Source organism: Haematobia irritans, chromosome 1, assembly GCF_050003625.1.
Source record: "Haematobia irritans isolate KBUSLIRL chromosome 1, ASM5000362v1, whole genome shotgun sequence".
NCBI lineage: Eukaryota > Metazoa > Arthropoda > Insecta > Diptera > Muscidae > Haematobia > Haematobia irritans.
The window spans coordinates 84,173,224-84,187,903 of record NC_134397.1 but is presented as its reverse complement, the minus strand read 5'-3'; the positions used below and the strand labels follow the sequence as shown (position 1 = coordinate 84,187,903).

At 33.8% G+C, this 14,680-nt stretch overlaps 1 protein-coding gene across 1 annotated transcript in view; it reads right to left on the bottom strand.

The window, feature by feature from the left end:
- The window catches only part of Myo81F (unconventional myosin 81F), a 189,983-nt gene that overhangs the window by 82,207 nt on the left and 93,096 nt on the right, over window positions 1-14,680 (bottom strand). Inside the window, exon 10 of the mRNA XM_075290991.1 lies at window positions 8,720-9,239. Coding sequence (XP_075147106.1) covers window positions 8,720-9,239 — 520 coding nt within the window. The remainder of the gene's footprint in view (window positions 1-8,719; window positions 9,240-14,680) is intronic.

Genomic DNA, 14,680 nt, shown 5'->3' with positions numbered 1-14,680 from the left:
GCTTCTAACCTGGAAATTACGTAAATAATAAATTTACAAATTTGAGGTAAACATATAAAGGGTGATTCTTTTGAGGTTAGGATTTTCATGCATTAGTATTTGACAGATCACGTGGGATTTCAGACATGGTGTCAAAGAGAAAGATGCTCAGTATGCTTTGACATTTCATCATGAATAGACTTACGATCTGCCACAACGTCGAATTTTCAGTGAATGGGCCCTAGAAAAGTTGGCAGAAAATCCGCTTTTTTATCGACAAATTTTGTTCAGCGATGAGGCTCATTTCTGGTTGAATGGCTACGTAAATAAGCAAAATTGCCGCATTTGGAGTGAAGAGCAACCAGAAGCCGTTCAAGAACTGCCCATGCATCCCGAAAAATGCACTGTTTGGTGTGGTTTGTACGCTGGTGGAATCATTGGACCGTATTTTTTCAAAGATGCTGTTGGACGCAACGTTACGGTGAATGGCGATCGCTATCGTTCGATGCTAACAAACTTTTTGTTGCCAAAAATGGAAGAACTGAACTTGGTTGACATGTGGTTTCAACAAGATGGCGCTACATGCCACTCAGCTCGCGATTCTATGGCCATTTTGAGGGAAAACTTCGGAGAACAATTCATCTCAAGAAATGGACCGGTAAGTTGGCCACCAAGATCATGCGATTTGACGCCTTTAGACTATTTTTGGTGGGGCTACGTCAAGTCTAAAGTCTACAGAAATAAGCCAGCAACTATTCCCGCTTTGGAAGACAACATTTCCGAAGAAATTCGGGCTATTCCGGCCGAAATGCTCGAAAAAGTTGCCCAAAATTGGACTTTCCGAATGGACCACCTAAGACGCAGCCGCGGTCAACATTTAAATGAAATTATCTTCAAAAAGTAAATGTCATGGACCAATCTAACGTTTCAAATAAAGAACCGATGAGATTTTGCAAATTTTATGCGTTTTTTTTTTTAAAAAAAGTTATCAAGCTCTTAACAAATCACCATGTTGTGATATAAGACTTCGCCAAAAATTTGATATGCTTAACCCTCTAATGCCCCAATTTTTTTCCAGCTGATTAAATTTTCAACGTTAACGACACAAAAGCAAGAGAACTAAGCAAGAAAAATGTATACGGTAAAATTCAGCATATGCTGTAAAGCCTCTTGCACGCACAGAAAAACCATGTTTGGACATGGTTGCCGCATCCATTTAATACTTATCTAGAGCATGTAATTGTCGCGAAAACCATGTATTTTGTCTTTGTAAAAATAGTTTTCGACCGGAGAAAAATGTATGGTGGCAATAAGCATTTGGATGGTTCTCAAATACCGCAAACATGTTCTATCATTTGAATGATAGAATTTGAGACCATTAAATGGTCGGGAAAATCATGTATCTGACCATTCAACTTTTACAGGGAAAAAAGTATTTTTATAGGTTAGGTATAGACATGTCTAGAACCATTACATAGCCATAAAGACCATTTACATTTTTTTCGTGACCATTTAATTTTTTAACTTTTTTGCAGCAAAAAGAATTTTATAAAAACATTGAGCAGGTACACACGATTTTCATTTTGCGCGTCAGTCGTGTGTTGATTGTTTCTTGGAATGGACGGAGAATACGGATTTACTGTGTTTTGTGTTAATTTATTTGAAGTGGCACGTGGTTTTATGTGAACACAAAAAAGGAAAGTGTAATTGAAAAAATGTACCTGTTTTTTGTTCTGCATTTTGCTATATGGTATTATTTATTTTTATTTGCAGTTACATGATGTCTGCGTTTGTACATTTGATGGGCACGATTTAAATACGGAATAATTACTTATTGTTGAAATTGAAATAAAATAGAGTCTGTAAAAATATATGATGTTTGCTTGAACGGCATTATAAATACAAATAAACAATGCATTAGTTTATAAATAAATAAAATCAAATAAATAAAGTTAGTTTTGTGTTTTCTTTTCTCAAGTGGCGTCCTTTTTTCGACGATGAAAAAAGTTTTTTTCATAAAGATCAAAACATTTTAGGTTGTGACCATGTTCTTTTAACTAGGAAAAAACATTTTTAATAAATACCATAACATTTTAAATCGTGACCATTGTCTTTTCATTCAAACAAAATTCTTTTTATCAATATAATAACATTTTAGATGAGGACAATTATATTTTTCTTAGAACCATGTTCACTTAGCCAACATGGTTGCAGGTGAAAATGTTACATGGTCGCCGCAAAAATAGATCCTATCATATTATTTTGCTCTTCAAATATGATTGTGACAATCATGTTTCTTCTCTGCGTGTGAATAGTTTCAAATAAGTTTTCTTTTTATTTTGCCCATTTTTGTTGTCTTAGGGCCAGTTTCTCAATGTCTTGTTATTATTTATCGTGTCGATAAAACAGCTGATTCCATACAAAAATTTTACTAACCGGAAGTCTATCCACCGGTTAAAATTAATCGGAGGATGAGAAACTGGCCATTAAGGTGTGTTTTACTAAAAGCTTCCTTATTAAATGAAGCTTGGGTATTAGAGGGTTAAGTGAAAGTATTATTTAATTTGAATATTAAAATGAGGATTCAGAACCAAGAGAAAAGACATTTGAAATAAAGAGCATCAGATTTGTTTATAATTTTCGGAGTATGTCAAAATATTCAAACAAAGGAAATAATAAAAACAACAGTGGAAAATATAAAAATTACAAAGGGCTCTTCATAAAAACTAACGAAAGGCCACTATACACTAAAAAAAAAACATGCCCGGTCCCAAAGATTTTGTCTCTACTTTAACAATTTTGGTATTGATTACGAGCCAAAGAAGGGGAGAATTCAAGTAAGGATACTTTTAAGACACTATTCTCTTTTAAATTTGGGGTATGTGTACTAGACTCTACGAAGCGCTTTTTCAACTTTTTTTCTTCATAGTTATGCTATCAAAGTCCGTTAAAAACAAGTTAACGACAACTTAATTTTCTAAATTCAGGCACGAAATTATGCCATGTTTCAAGTAAAAAACGTCTTTAAAATAAAATGTTGAAAAACATGTCCTATTTTTTAACGATTTTTTGCTTTGTAGTCAAGATGCAAAAATGCAACAAATTTAAAGATAAGTTCATTAATTTTAAAAAATTTTTTCTGAATTATTAAAGTTAAGTTGACCTTAGCCCGAAAAATTTTTCTTTCATGTTATGATACCCATTTTTAAGTCAAATCACTTAATTATAAGGACAACACGACTTCATTGAAAAGATTATCGACTTTTGAACAAGGAAAAAACTTTATATTAGAGAAATGCGTCTTCTAAGCTAAGCAAAATTTGTATTCTTATTTTAAGGACATGAAATCTTTGGTCTCACGACAATATTTTTTTCAGTGTACACTTTTTAGAGTTATGACAGTAAAATGAAAAAAGGAGGAAAGAGTGAAAATTAAACAGTAAGATCTATAAAAACAAAGTTTAGTTCCTCTTTATTAATAAGTAGTCAAAGAGGGGTTGACGGATACTTTCGAAAATTAAAGCGGGCATTGAGTTCGAGTTTTGTCGCTAAAATTATACCTCATTTTAGCGGCAAAACTCGAATCGGTAAAACCAGAATAACATTATAACTTTTTCCGGCAAATTGTATTATAACTTGGTGGGGAATGATCCAAAGCAACAATTGAATAAGTTTATTTTCTTTAAAACAAATTATTAAAGAAAAGTATCGTGAAAACATGGCCAGTTTAACGCGATAACGCCAACTTTATACCGGCCTTAAAGGTAAAAATGAAATTATCTAAAAAATTATTCGTTAATAAAAATTCATATTTATTTGGATTTCTAAATACGATATATTTTGAATGCAATTAAAATTGTGTTATATGGTAGCAAAAAATTTCTCACTCCTAAATAAATGTATGTGTTGGTTGTAAAATTATGTGTTTTTGAATGCTGATCGTTAACTTTAGGATTTTATGGAAAAATATTTATGTTTATCCTCACGTTCTTCTTTTGTAAGATTTTTTGAATTGTATCGAAAATTTTATACCAGAAACGTTTTGTTCTTTGTTATAAAATTTTTATTTTTGCAATAAAAAAAAAAACAAGTATATACGGCCGTAAGTTCGGCCAGGCCGAATCTTATGTACCCTCTACCATGGATTGCGTAGACTGTCATCCACAATCGAAATACTTGGGTTGTGGTAACATCGTTTTCTAAATTGTGAGTTAGTCCATACGTGGTATATATTAGACAAAAAAGTTATGTATAGTTAAGTATACAAATAATTACGAATCGATATGGACATTTTGCACGGTACGTAGAGAGCCAGAATTGAAATATGGGGGTCACTTATATGGGGTCTATATACAATTATGAACTTGATATGGACCAATTTTTGTGTGATTGGAAATCGATTTATCTGAGGGATATATATAACTATAGACCGATATGGACCTAGTTAGGCATGGTTGTTAACGACCATATACTAGCACAATGTACCAAATTTCAACTCACTCGGATGAAATTTGCTCCTCCAAGAGGCTCCACAACCAAATCTCGGGATCGGTTTATATGTGGCTATATATGATTATGGACTGATATGAACCACTTTTGGCATGGTTGTTAAATATTATATACGATTACCACGTACCAAATTTCAAGCAGATCGGATGAATTTTGCTTCTCCAAAAGGCACCGGAGGTCAAATCTGGGGATCGGTTTATATGGGAGCTATATATAATTATGGGCTTATAGGAACCAATTCCTGCATGGTTGTTGGATACCATATACTAACATCACGTACCAAATTTCAACCGAATGGGAAGAATTTGGCTCTTCCAAGGGGCTCTGGTGTCAAATCTGGGGATCGGTTTATGTGGGGCCTATTTAATTTTATGGACCGATTTCGACCAATTTTTGAATGGCAGTTTGAGGCCATATATTAACACCACGTACCAAATTTCAACTGAATCAGATGAATTTTGGTCTTCCGGAGGTCAAATATGGTGATCGGTTTATATGGGGGCTATATATAATTACGGACCGATGTGGACCAATTTTTGCATGGTTGTTAGAGACCATATACTAACACCATGTACCAAATTTCAGCCGGATCGGATGAAATTTGCTTCTCTTAGAGGCTCGGCAAGCCAAATCGGGGGATCGGTTTATATGGGGGCTATATATAATTATGGACCGATGTGGACCAATTTTTGCATGGTTGTTAGAGACCATATACTAATACCATGTACTAAATTTCAGCCGGATCGGATGAAATTTGCTTCTCTTAGAGGCTCGGCAAACCAAATCGGGGGATCGGTTTATATGGGGGCTATATATAATTATGGACCGATGTGGACCAATTTTTGCATGGTTCTTAGAGACCATATACTAACACCATGTACCAAATTTCAGCCAGATCGGATGAAATTTGCTTCTCTTAGAGGCCTCGCAAGCCAAATTTGAGGGTCCGTTTATATGGGGGCTATACGTAAAATGGACCGATATGGCCCATTTGCAATACCATCCGACCTACATCAATAACAACTACTTGTGCCAAGTTTCAAGTCGATAGCTTGTTTCGTTCGGAAGTTAGCGTGATTTCAACAGATGGACGAACGGACGGACGGACATGCTCAGATCGACTCAGAATTTCACCACGACCCAGAATATATACATTATGGGGTCTTAGAGCAATATTTCGATGTGTTACAAACGGAATGACAAAGTTAATATACCCCCCATCCTATGGTGGAGGGTATAATAATATTTCATCCAAAAACGCAGTCTAATTCATTTATATCAAGCACTGTTCTTTTTTTACTGTAAATCTTTAATAACCCACATTTCGAAGTTTCATTGTAAAAATTTAATATAGTAATATGTAATGTCGAACATCTTTTCGGAATTTTTGGTATATATGTAAAAATATAAGTAAAACAAGTATATACGTAAGTTCGAAGTTCGGCCAGGCCGAAGCTTATGTACCCTCCACCATGGATTGCGTAGAAACTTCTACTGAAGACTGTCATCCACAATCGAATTACTTGGGTAAATTTGGACAAAATTTTCTATAGAAATACGATTTTAACAAAATTTTCTATAGAAAAAACATTTTGACAAAATTTTCTATAGAAATAAAATTTTGACAAAATTTTCAAAAGACTTAAAATTTTGACAAAATTTTCAAAAGATTTAAAATTTTGACAACATTCTCTATAGAATTAAAATTTTGACAACATTTTTTATAGAAATAAAATTTTGCCAACATTTTCTATAGAAATAAAATTTGACAAAATTTTCTATAGGAATAAAATTTTGCTACATTATTTGTGACTCGAATGGCAACCATGATTATGAACCGATATGGACCAATTTTTGTGTGATTGGGGATCGGCTATATATAACTATTTCAGCCGGATCGGATGAAATTTGCTTCTCTTAGAGGATCCGCAAACCAAATCTGGGAATCGGTTTATATGGGGGCTATATAATTATGGACCAATATGGACCAATTTTTACATGGTTGTTAGAGACCGTATACTAACATCACGTATCAAATTTCAACCGGATCGGATGAATTTTGCTCCTCTAAGAGGCTCCGGAGTTCAAATCTGGGGATCGGTTTATATGGGGGCTATATATAATTATGGACCGATATGGACCAATTTTTGCGTGGTTGTTAGAGGACATATAGTTATACCATGTACCAAATTTCAGCCGTATCGGATGAAATTTGCTTCTCTTTGAGGCTTCGCAAGCCAAATCTGGGGATCGGTTTATATGGGGGCTATATATAATTATGGACCGATGTGGACCAATTTTTGCAAGGATGTTAAGGACCATATACCAACACCATGTGCCAAATTTCAACCGGATCGGAAGAAATTTGCTTCTCTTTGAGGCCCAACAAGCCAAATCGGGGGATCGGTTTATATGGGGGCTATATATAATTATTGACCAATATGGACCAATTTTTGCATGAGTGTTAGATACCATATACTAACACCATGTACCAAATTTCAGCCGGATCGGATGAAATATGCTTCTCTTATAGGCTCTGCAAGCCAAATTTGGGGGTCCATTTATATGGGGGCTATACGTAAAAATGGAACGATATGGCCCATTTGCAATACCATCCGATCTACATCAATAACAACTACTTGTGCCAAGTTTCAAGTCGATAGCTTGTTTCGTTCGGAAGTTAGCGTGATTTCAACAGACGGACGGACGGACGGACATGCTCAGATCGACTCAGAATTTCCCCACGACCCAGAATATATACTTTATGGGGTCTTAGAGCAATATTTCGATGTGTTACAAACGGAATGACAAAGTTAATATACCCCCATCCTATGGTGGAGGGTATAAAAATTTTTTTGGTGTTCAGTCGGAGCAGGATTTGAACCCACGACCCTCTGCGTGCAAGGCGGACATACTAAACATTGCTACACGTGGCCAACAAATGTATGTTTCTGTTAAACACTGTTATGTTTGCATCGTCTCGTGGGCGCCACAAACTATGCTATATAAATGTAACTTATAACGATAATTATCTATTGATGACAATAACAGCTACGTAGCCAAGTGGATAGTGTTCTGGCTTACAAACTGTGTGGTCCGCTGTTCGAATCGCCGCCCGGCAAAAGGTAAAATGTTAAAAATTTATAAAATTGAATACTTTCTTCTACAATGTTTGTATTATAGAAAAAGGCGCTAAGAACTAAAAAAACTCTTGGAAGTGAGAAAGATGTGAGGGAATATTCAATTAGACAGAAAACAATTTTTGAGCACAATCTTCTTTGGGAGAAAATTCTTCTAAGCATAACATATTTTTGGGCTCAAAATGCTTCCACACATATTATATGTTCACATAATAACATATATTTTGTGGAAGACAACATTATTGAGTTTGGGTTGAAAAATACAAAATGTTTGGAACTATATAAATGTTTAGGCAATACCCAAAAATGTGCATGCTTGAAGCAAAATGTGTTTCGGAGTACATGTTACAGAAGCGATATAATCGGACATTTCTAACTCGAGATATAATTTGTTTACTGAAAAAAGAGCGAAAAACTGAAAATAACGGGATATCTCAAAAACTGTTCCATAAAAATTTTTAAACATCAAAATACATTAGAAAAGTCGACTCTCATCAAGTGTAAATTTTCAGTGTAAACTAGTGTTATTAATAATGTTTTTTTGTTTTTCTGACTTAAATCAATAATTGTGATTAATTGGCGGTTAAGTTTGAGTCGACATATTCAGCGGCGGCATCGACCCGCATGTTCTCACAAAACAAAATTGAAGTAACATCATCTTTACATTAACCATATTCCACTTTGCCAAGAAAGATCTCTGTACTGTCCATTAGTCTATCGCATCAGCTGACAATTTACATCCACATCCATTTAAGAACGATGAAACGTTTAACTTAAAATTAACAACAATTTCATGAAATGTTATCTACCCATAAACATATGAAAAAAGTCTGAATAAAAATGCCTCCACTTTGCTAGAGGTTGATGAACACACTAATAACAGAGTATACCACACAAACAGAAACATCTAAACACAATTGATAGGTTATCAACAATATTCAATTAATATCCACGATTCTATCCAGCTATTGACATATGTTATCTGATTTTCCTTCCAGAGCAATATGTGTTTGCTTATGATAAATGATGTTTGAGAAATTCAAACAGTGTCATTTTCCTCCGTGTATTTGTATAGAAATATTTACACTTACCTCACGTGCATACACGCCTCGCAAATGGCTTTGAATAGCGATTGCAGCCCTCCGCATTCTAAGAAATTTAATGCGCAAATTCCATCCTCTGTAAGCATGCTGAATTTTTAGAGCTGCATTCCGAATACGATTGTAACGTTTAGATTGAAAATAACATTTCCAATTCTTTTGAATTATGAGAGCATTTGAGTTAATAACGGCTTTTCTTTTTTCTTCCAGAGACTCATATGCCTTGGGTCGGAGGAAAACCTTGGACTTTCCACTCTGCCACTCCTTTTCCGATACGTCCAACTTTGACATTATATCGACAATATACTGTCTTGTGAGTTCAAGAGCTTTAATTTTCAACATACACCTATATTTAGACAAAAATTCGGAGTACGTTAAATGAACCGGAAATCCTTCTCGTCGGATGCGAATTATGTCTAACATCCCCAAGTATTTCAATTGATCCAGGACCATGTCTGAATCATATGAGTCTGGTTTTTTATCTCCGTTGGGCTTGATGCAGCGCACATACCTAAATAAAAATAAAACATTTACATGTTAACATACATATATAAATAGATATTTTATAAAAGGGCTGCGTTTTCTGAATGTTAAGCTACGATTGTAACTGAAATGTTTCCACATGAAAAAATTGCGCTGATGAAACAAAAACTACCCAGAAAAAAGTCGAAAACTTATGTTGTTAGCACCTATATTACCTATTTATTTTCATAATTCATTATGATTGTAAATATAAATATATATAAATAAATAAATATTGTGATAAATATTTTGCCAAATAAATTATTTTTATAATTTTTTATGATTGTTAATGCATTTTAACGCTTGTGTGAAACGTTTGTCCTCAAATATTTTCTAAAATTTGCAATTTTTCTAGAATGGATTTATCATTTTTGTCGACAAAATTTTTGAATAATTTGTACCATTTCATTAATTATTACTCTGTTTTTAACCCATTTAAAAGAAAAAAGTTAAAATTACGCATTAAAAATGAAAAAATCGAGTTATAAAAATTAAATTAAAAGAATTTCCGGTGTAGTTATAATGAAGAACACCCTTGGGAGGACATTTTTGGAAGTGCTTTTAAAGTCGCGCCTTCAGAAAAACTTCCAAATTTGTTTGCTGGGTATATTTACTGTTTCATTTTCAAATACAACTATTACTACCTCATTACGACAACAACATTTTATGTTTTCTAACCTATCGGGATGAATACACGGATGTAAAATTTGGTACACTTGTACTAAATTTGGTACATCCCACTTTCCAAAAGGACTACAATGGCCTATTTAGGTTAGGTTAAAGTGGCAGCCTGATTAAGTTTCAGGCTCACTTAGACTAATCAGTCAATTGTGATGAGACAAAATAGGTAATCACTTCTTCAAATTCTATGCTGTTTAGAACATCACATCCCAGCAAAAAAATTGGAAGTACTTCTAAGGGCACAACTTTAAAAACACTTCCAAAAACTGTGCTCCAAAGATGTTCTTTATTTTAACTACTCAGGAAGTTATTTTAATTCGATTTTTTCAAGTTTTCAAAGGGTAATTTTAATTTTTTGTTTCAAATAGGTTAAAAACAGAGTAAGGATTAATAAAATGAAAAAAAATGCTAAATCCATTCCAAAAAAATTGCGAATTTTTTGTAATATTTTAGGTCAAAAGTTTCGAACAAAGGTTAAAATGCATTAAAAATCATTAAAAAATATAAAAAATGTATTTATTTGGCAAAATATCACAAATTTATTTAATTTGCATCCAAAACACTGAATTCGTTCCAACGGCTGTGGAAATGGTGGACAACCGTCCTATGACAAGCCCATGTTGAATTCATCGCTTCTGCGCCAATTTTGCACCATTTCCGGAACCAAAAAGCACAGTTTTACTATTTTTTTTTGGCGACTCTTCTTTCCTGGGTTTCTATGGACATCAGCGATCTCCCTAATGTTAATCTATCTTGAAGCATTAATTAATTTTCAATTTCAATTAATTTTCAATTTCAATTAATTTTCAATTTCTGTTAGTTTGGAGAAGCAACGTTCCCTAATGCAGTCACTGCGCACAATTTTCAAGTATTCTGTTAAATGCAAACATTCCATTTCTAACTTTTTCTTCATAATAAAATTCAGCAATCTGGCAAGAACTAGCGGATCCTTATCTATCGCGGAGTCCTGGGCACGTGCCCAGAGTGCCCAGTGGGAAAGAGGGGTCTGAGTAAACTCGAGTATCAAATGAATGTCCTGTGGATAAGATTTCAAAATACGCCATGGTGACGATACTACACTGTTAGAAAAATATGTTTTTCATATGTTCCGATATAAACAAAATGTGTTTCGGGCACAATTTTAAAACACAATATATTTAAGTGCAAACATGTAATGTTCCTAAACTAACACTAAATGTTTGGGACATCTATTTTAATATGTTAGAATATATTATGTTTGGGGCATGAATGTTTCATAAAAATCATATGTGTGAATGCAAACATATATAAACATACATATGTTGTGATATTTTATTCAAAGCGACAGAGAGAGTATAGAGATGGAAACCGAGAGAGTTGACGAAAGATGTCAACATAACACAGCAAAAGAATCAAAAGAGAACAATTGCTGTGAAACCGTTTGTATGTTGTTTCGGAAAACTGTTTTATGATAAGGCCAAAAATTTGATATGCTTAAGTCTAAATATTATTTAATTTGAATAAAGAGAATAGACATTCGGAACCAAGAGAATAGACATTTGAAAAACAAACAGCATATGTTTTCGCCTTGAGAGCAGCATTTTATGTACGAGTATGTGTGGGCATGTGTTTTGTTTATCATTTTGGCATTATGGGCACAATTTTTTTTTTTCTTGGCTCGATAAAAGAAATCAGGGATCTTCATAAAAATAACGAAAGGGCACTATACTATTTTTAGATTTGGGACATTAAAATGAAATAAGGAGGAAATAGTGAAAAATTACACACTAAAATGTATAAAAACAAAGTTTAGTTCCTCTTTATTAATAAGTTGTCCACGAGGAGTTGACGAATACCTTCAAATATAAAAGCGGGCATTAAGTTCGAGTTTTGCAGCTAAAACAATGTAAAAAATTTATTTTCTTTAAAATAAATTATTAAAGAAAAATAAAAGGCATTTTAGAGCGATGGTGTTAAATGCTAGTAAAAAACTGTTCACGCCTAAATAAATTTATGTTTATACACGCAAAAAAATAATTCTTTCCTCCCAAACGAAATTTTAGACAAACAAAGTTCGTTTCTTATTTGCTTTTCGCTGTAAGGAAGTGTATTTAGAAGAAAAGTATATACTTTTTGTGATAAACATTTATTCTTTTCCAGGATGTAACAACAATTTCATAAAGACTAACTAAAAAAATTTTTTTCTTCCTAATTGCATTTTCCCTCACATCTTTCTTTTTGAGTTTTTTAGTTCTTAACACCTTTTCCTGTAATACCAACAATGTAGAAGAAATTATACGAATTTATAAATTTTAAAATTTTTTTTTACCTTTCGCCTGGACGGAGAATCGAACCGCGGACCATGCACTTTGTAAGCCAACACACTAACCACTGAGCTATGTACCTGTTATGGTCATCAATAGATAATTATCCATATAAGTTATTTTTATATAGCATAGCTTGTGGCGCCCACGAACTCAATAAACAAAGTTTATTTAACAGAAACAAACATTTAGTTTGGCACCGTGGAGCAGTGGTTGCTACGTCTGACTCTCATGCCAAGGGTCGTGGGTTCGATCCCTGCTTCGACCAAAGTTTTTTTTTTTTTTTTTTACATACATTCCACATATGTTCGGAAGATTCCGAAAAAATGTTCAACATTACATTGTACTATATTAAATTTTGAACTGAAAAAGGTGTTTTATTAAAGACAAAAAGTCAGAAAAGAACAGTGTTTGATATAAACGAAATGGACTCTGTTGTTGTTTCAAAAATAACTTTTTTTATTGAAAAAATAAAAACTTTGTAACAAACGATTTTTTTTGGTGATAAAAGTTTAAAATTTTCGAAGCAATTCAAAAAACTCTAACAAAAGAAAAACGTTTTCGGTACACGTTTTCCAAACGTTTTTTTTTTCTTTGCGTGTATTATAAAATTATTTATGTATGTTTATACTCGACTCCACGTTCTTCTTTTGTCAGAGTTTTTGAATTCCTTCAAAATTTTAAAGTTTTGTACCAAAAACAGATTTTTGTTACAAAATTGTTGGTTTTGCAATAAAAAAAATATTTTGTCCAAAAATCAGTCAATTTCGTTTATATCAAGCACTGTTACTGACTATAAATCTTTAATAACCCACATTTCGAAGTTTCATTATTAATATAGTATAAATATAAATGTGTAAATTAAAAAAAACCCACGACCCTTTGCATGCAAGGCAGACATGCTAAACACTGCACCACGTGGCAAACAAATGTATGTTTCTGTTAAATAATGTTATGTTTGCATGGGCTCGTGGGCGCTGCAAACTATGCTATATAAATGTAACTTATAACGATAATTGTCTACTAGTGACTATAACAGCTACGTAACCCAGTGGATAGTGTGTTGGCTTAAAAAGTGTATGGTCCTCGGTTCGATTCTCCGTGCAGGCGAAAGGTAAAATTTAAAAAAAATTATAAAAGTGAATAATTTCTTCAACATTATTTGTATTACAGAAAAAGGTGCCAAGAACTAAAATATTTCGTGGAAGTGAAAATTACGAGCATGTTAGGGAATGAGCACAATCGTCTTTGGGAAAAATTCTTCCAAGCATATAATATTTTTGGGCTCAAAATGCTTCCAAACATATAATATGTTCACGTAAAACAAACATATTAACATATGTTAAAGAAGCGATTTTTTTGAGGGTGTAGACGGAAGATCGACTGAATCAATTAGAAAACCTCTTTGGAAATTATCGTTCACATACGGAATGCCGAAAGCCCATTGTCCGAATGGACAATAGGCTTTCACTGAATTTGAAATCATTATTATTTATGAAGAAGGATCAGATGGGCATAGAAATCTTCACGAAACCATCATACAAGAGCGTAGTAAATGGTCAAGTATAGCGCTCTCATTCTACTCTCGCTGAAATTATGCAATGCTTGAAAGACGATGCGACATCTAGGAATTCGGGGGAGCTCTTGGAAAGGTCGGAAAATGAATACAATCATACTGTTAACTCCACCATGGACAAAAACGAATAGTTTTGTATTTCGGACTAACATTCGACTTTTCACCATAGTACATTGAGACGGTTAGGATAAATAATATCGAAAGGCTAGAACAGAAGCAGGCAAAGGATCTGGAAAAGAAGTGTGCACGTGAGTAATATTTTACTCACGCACACTCACGACGGAAAAATCTTACTCACGCACTATATTTTTTGGTAGTACTCACGCTCACGACGTGCCTGAAATCATGAGCATGATTAAAATTGAGAGCATTATTGAACTCTTAACATGTCAGGTGTCAACTCGTAGACGTTTTATGTCCGTGGACGGGATTATTTTCGTGAGCATATTTTTGCGATATTAGTTACTCACGCACACTAACTAACAAATTATTTTCGTGACTCACGCTCACGCACGATATTTGATTTGTTAGTCACGCACACGACTCACGCATGAGACACTAAAATTTTCGTGAGTCACGACAATTTCGTGTCACGTGCACACCTCTAATCTGGAATACCATAACAAAAGGAGACAACCGATAAAAGCTTATACTCCTAAGTAATTTATGTAAAAACAAGTAAGGAAAGTCTAAAGTCGGGCGGGGCCGACTATGTTATACCCTGCACCGCTTTGTAGATCTAAATTTTCGATAGGTTAGGTTAGGTTAGGTTAAAGTGGCAGCCCGATTAAATTTCAGGCTCACTTAGACTATTCAGTCCATTGTGATACCACATTTAACTAAAAGTACCTATTACATATGGGCACTTCT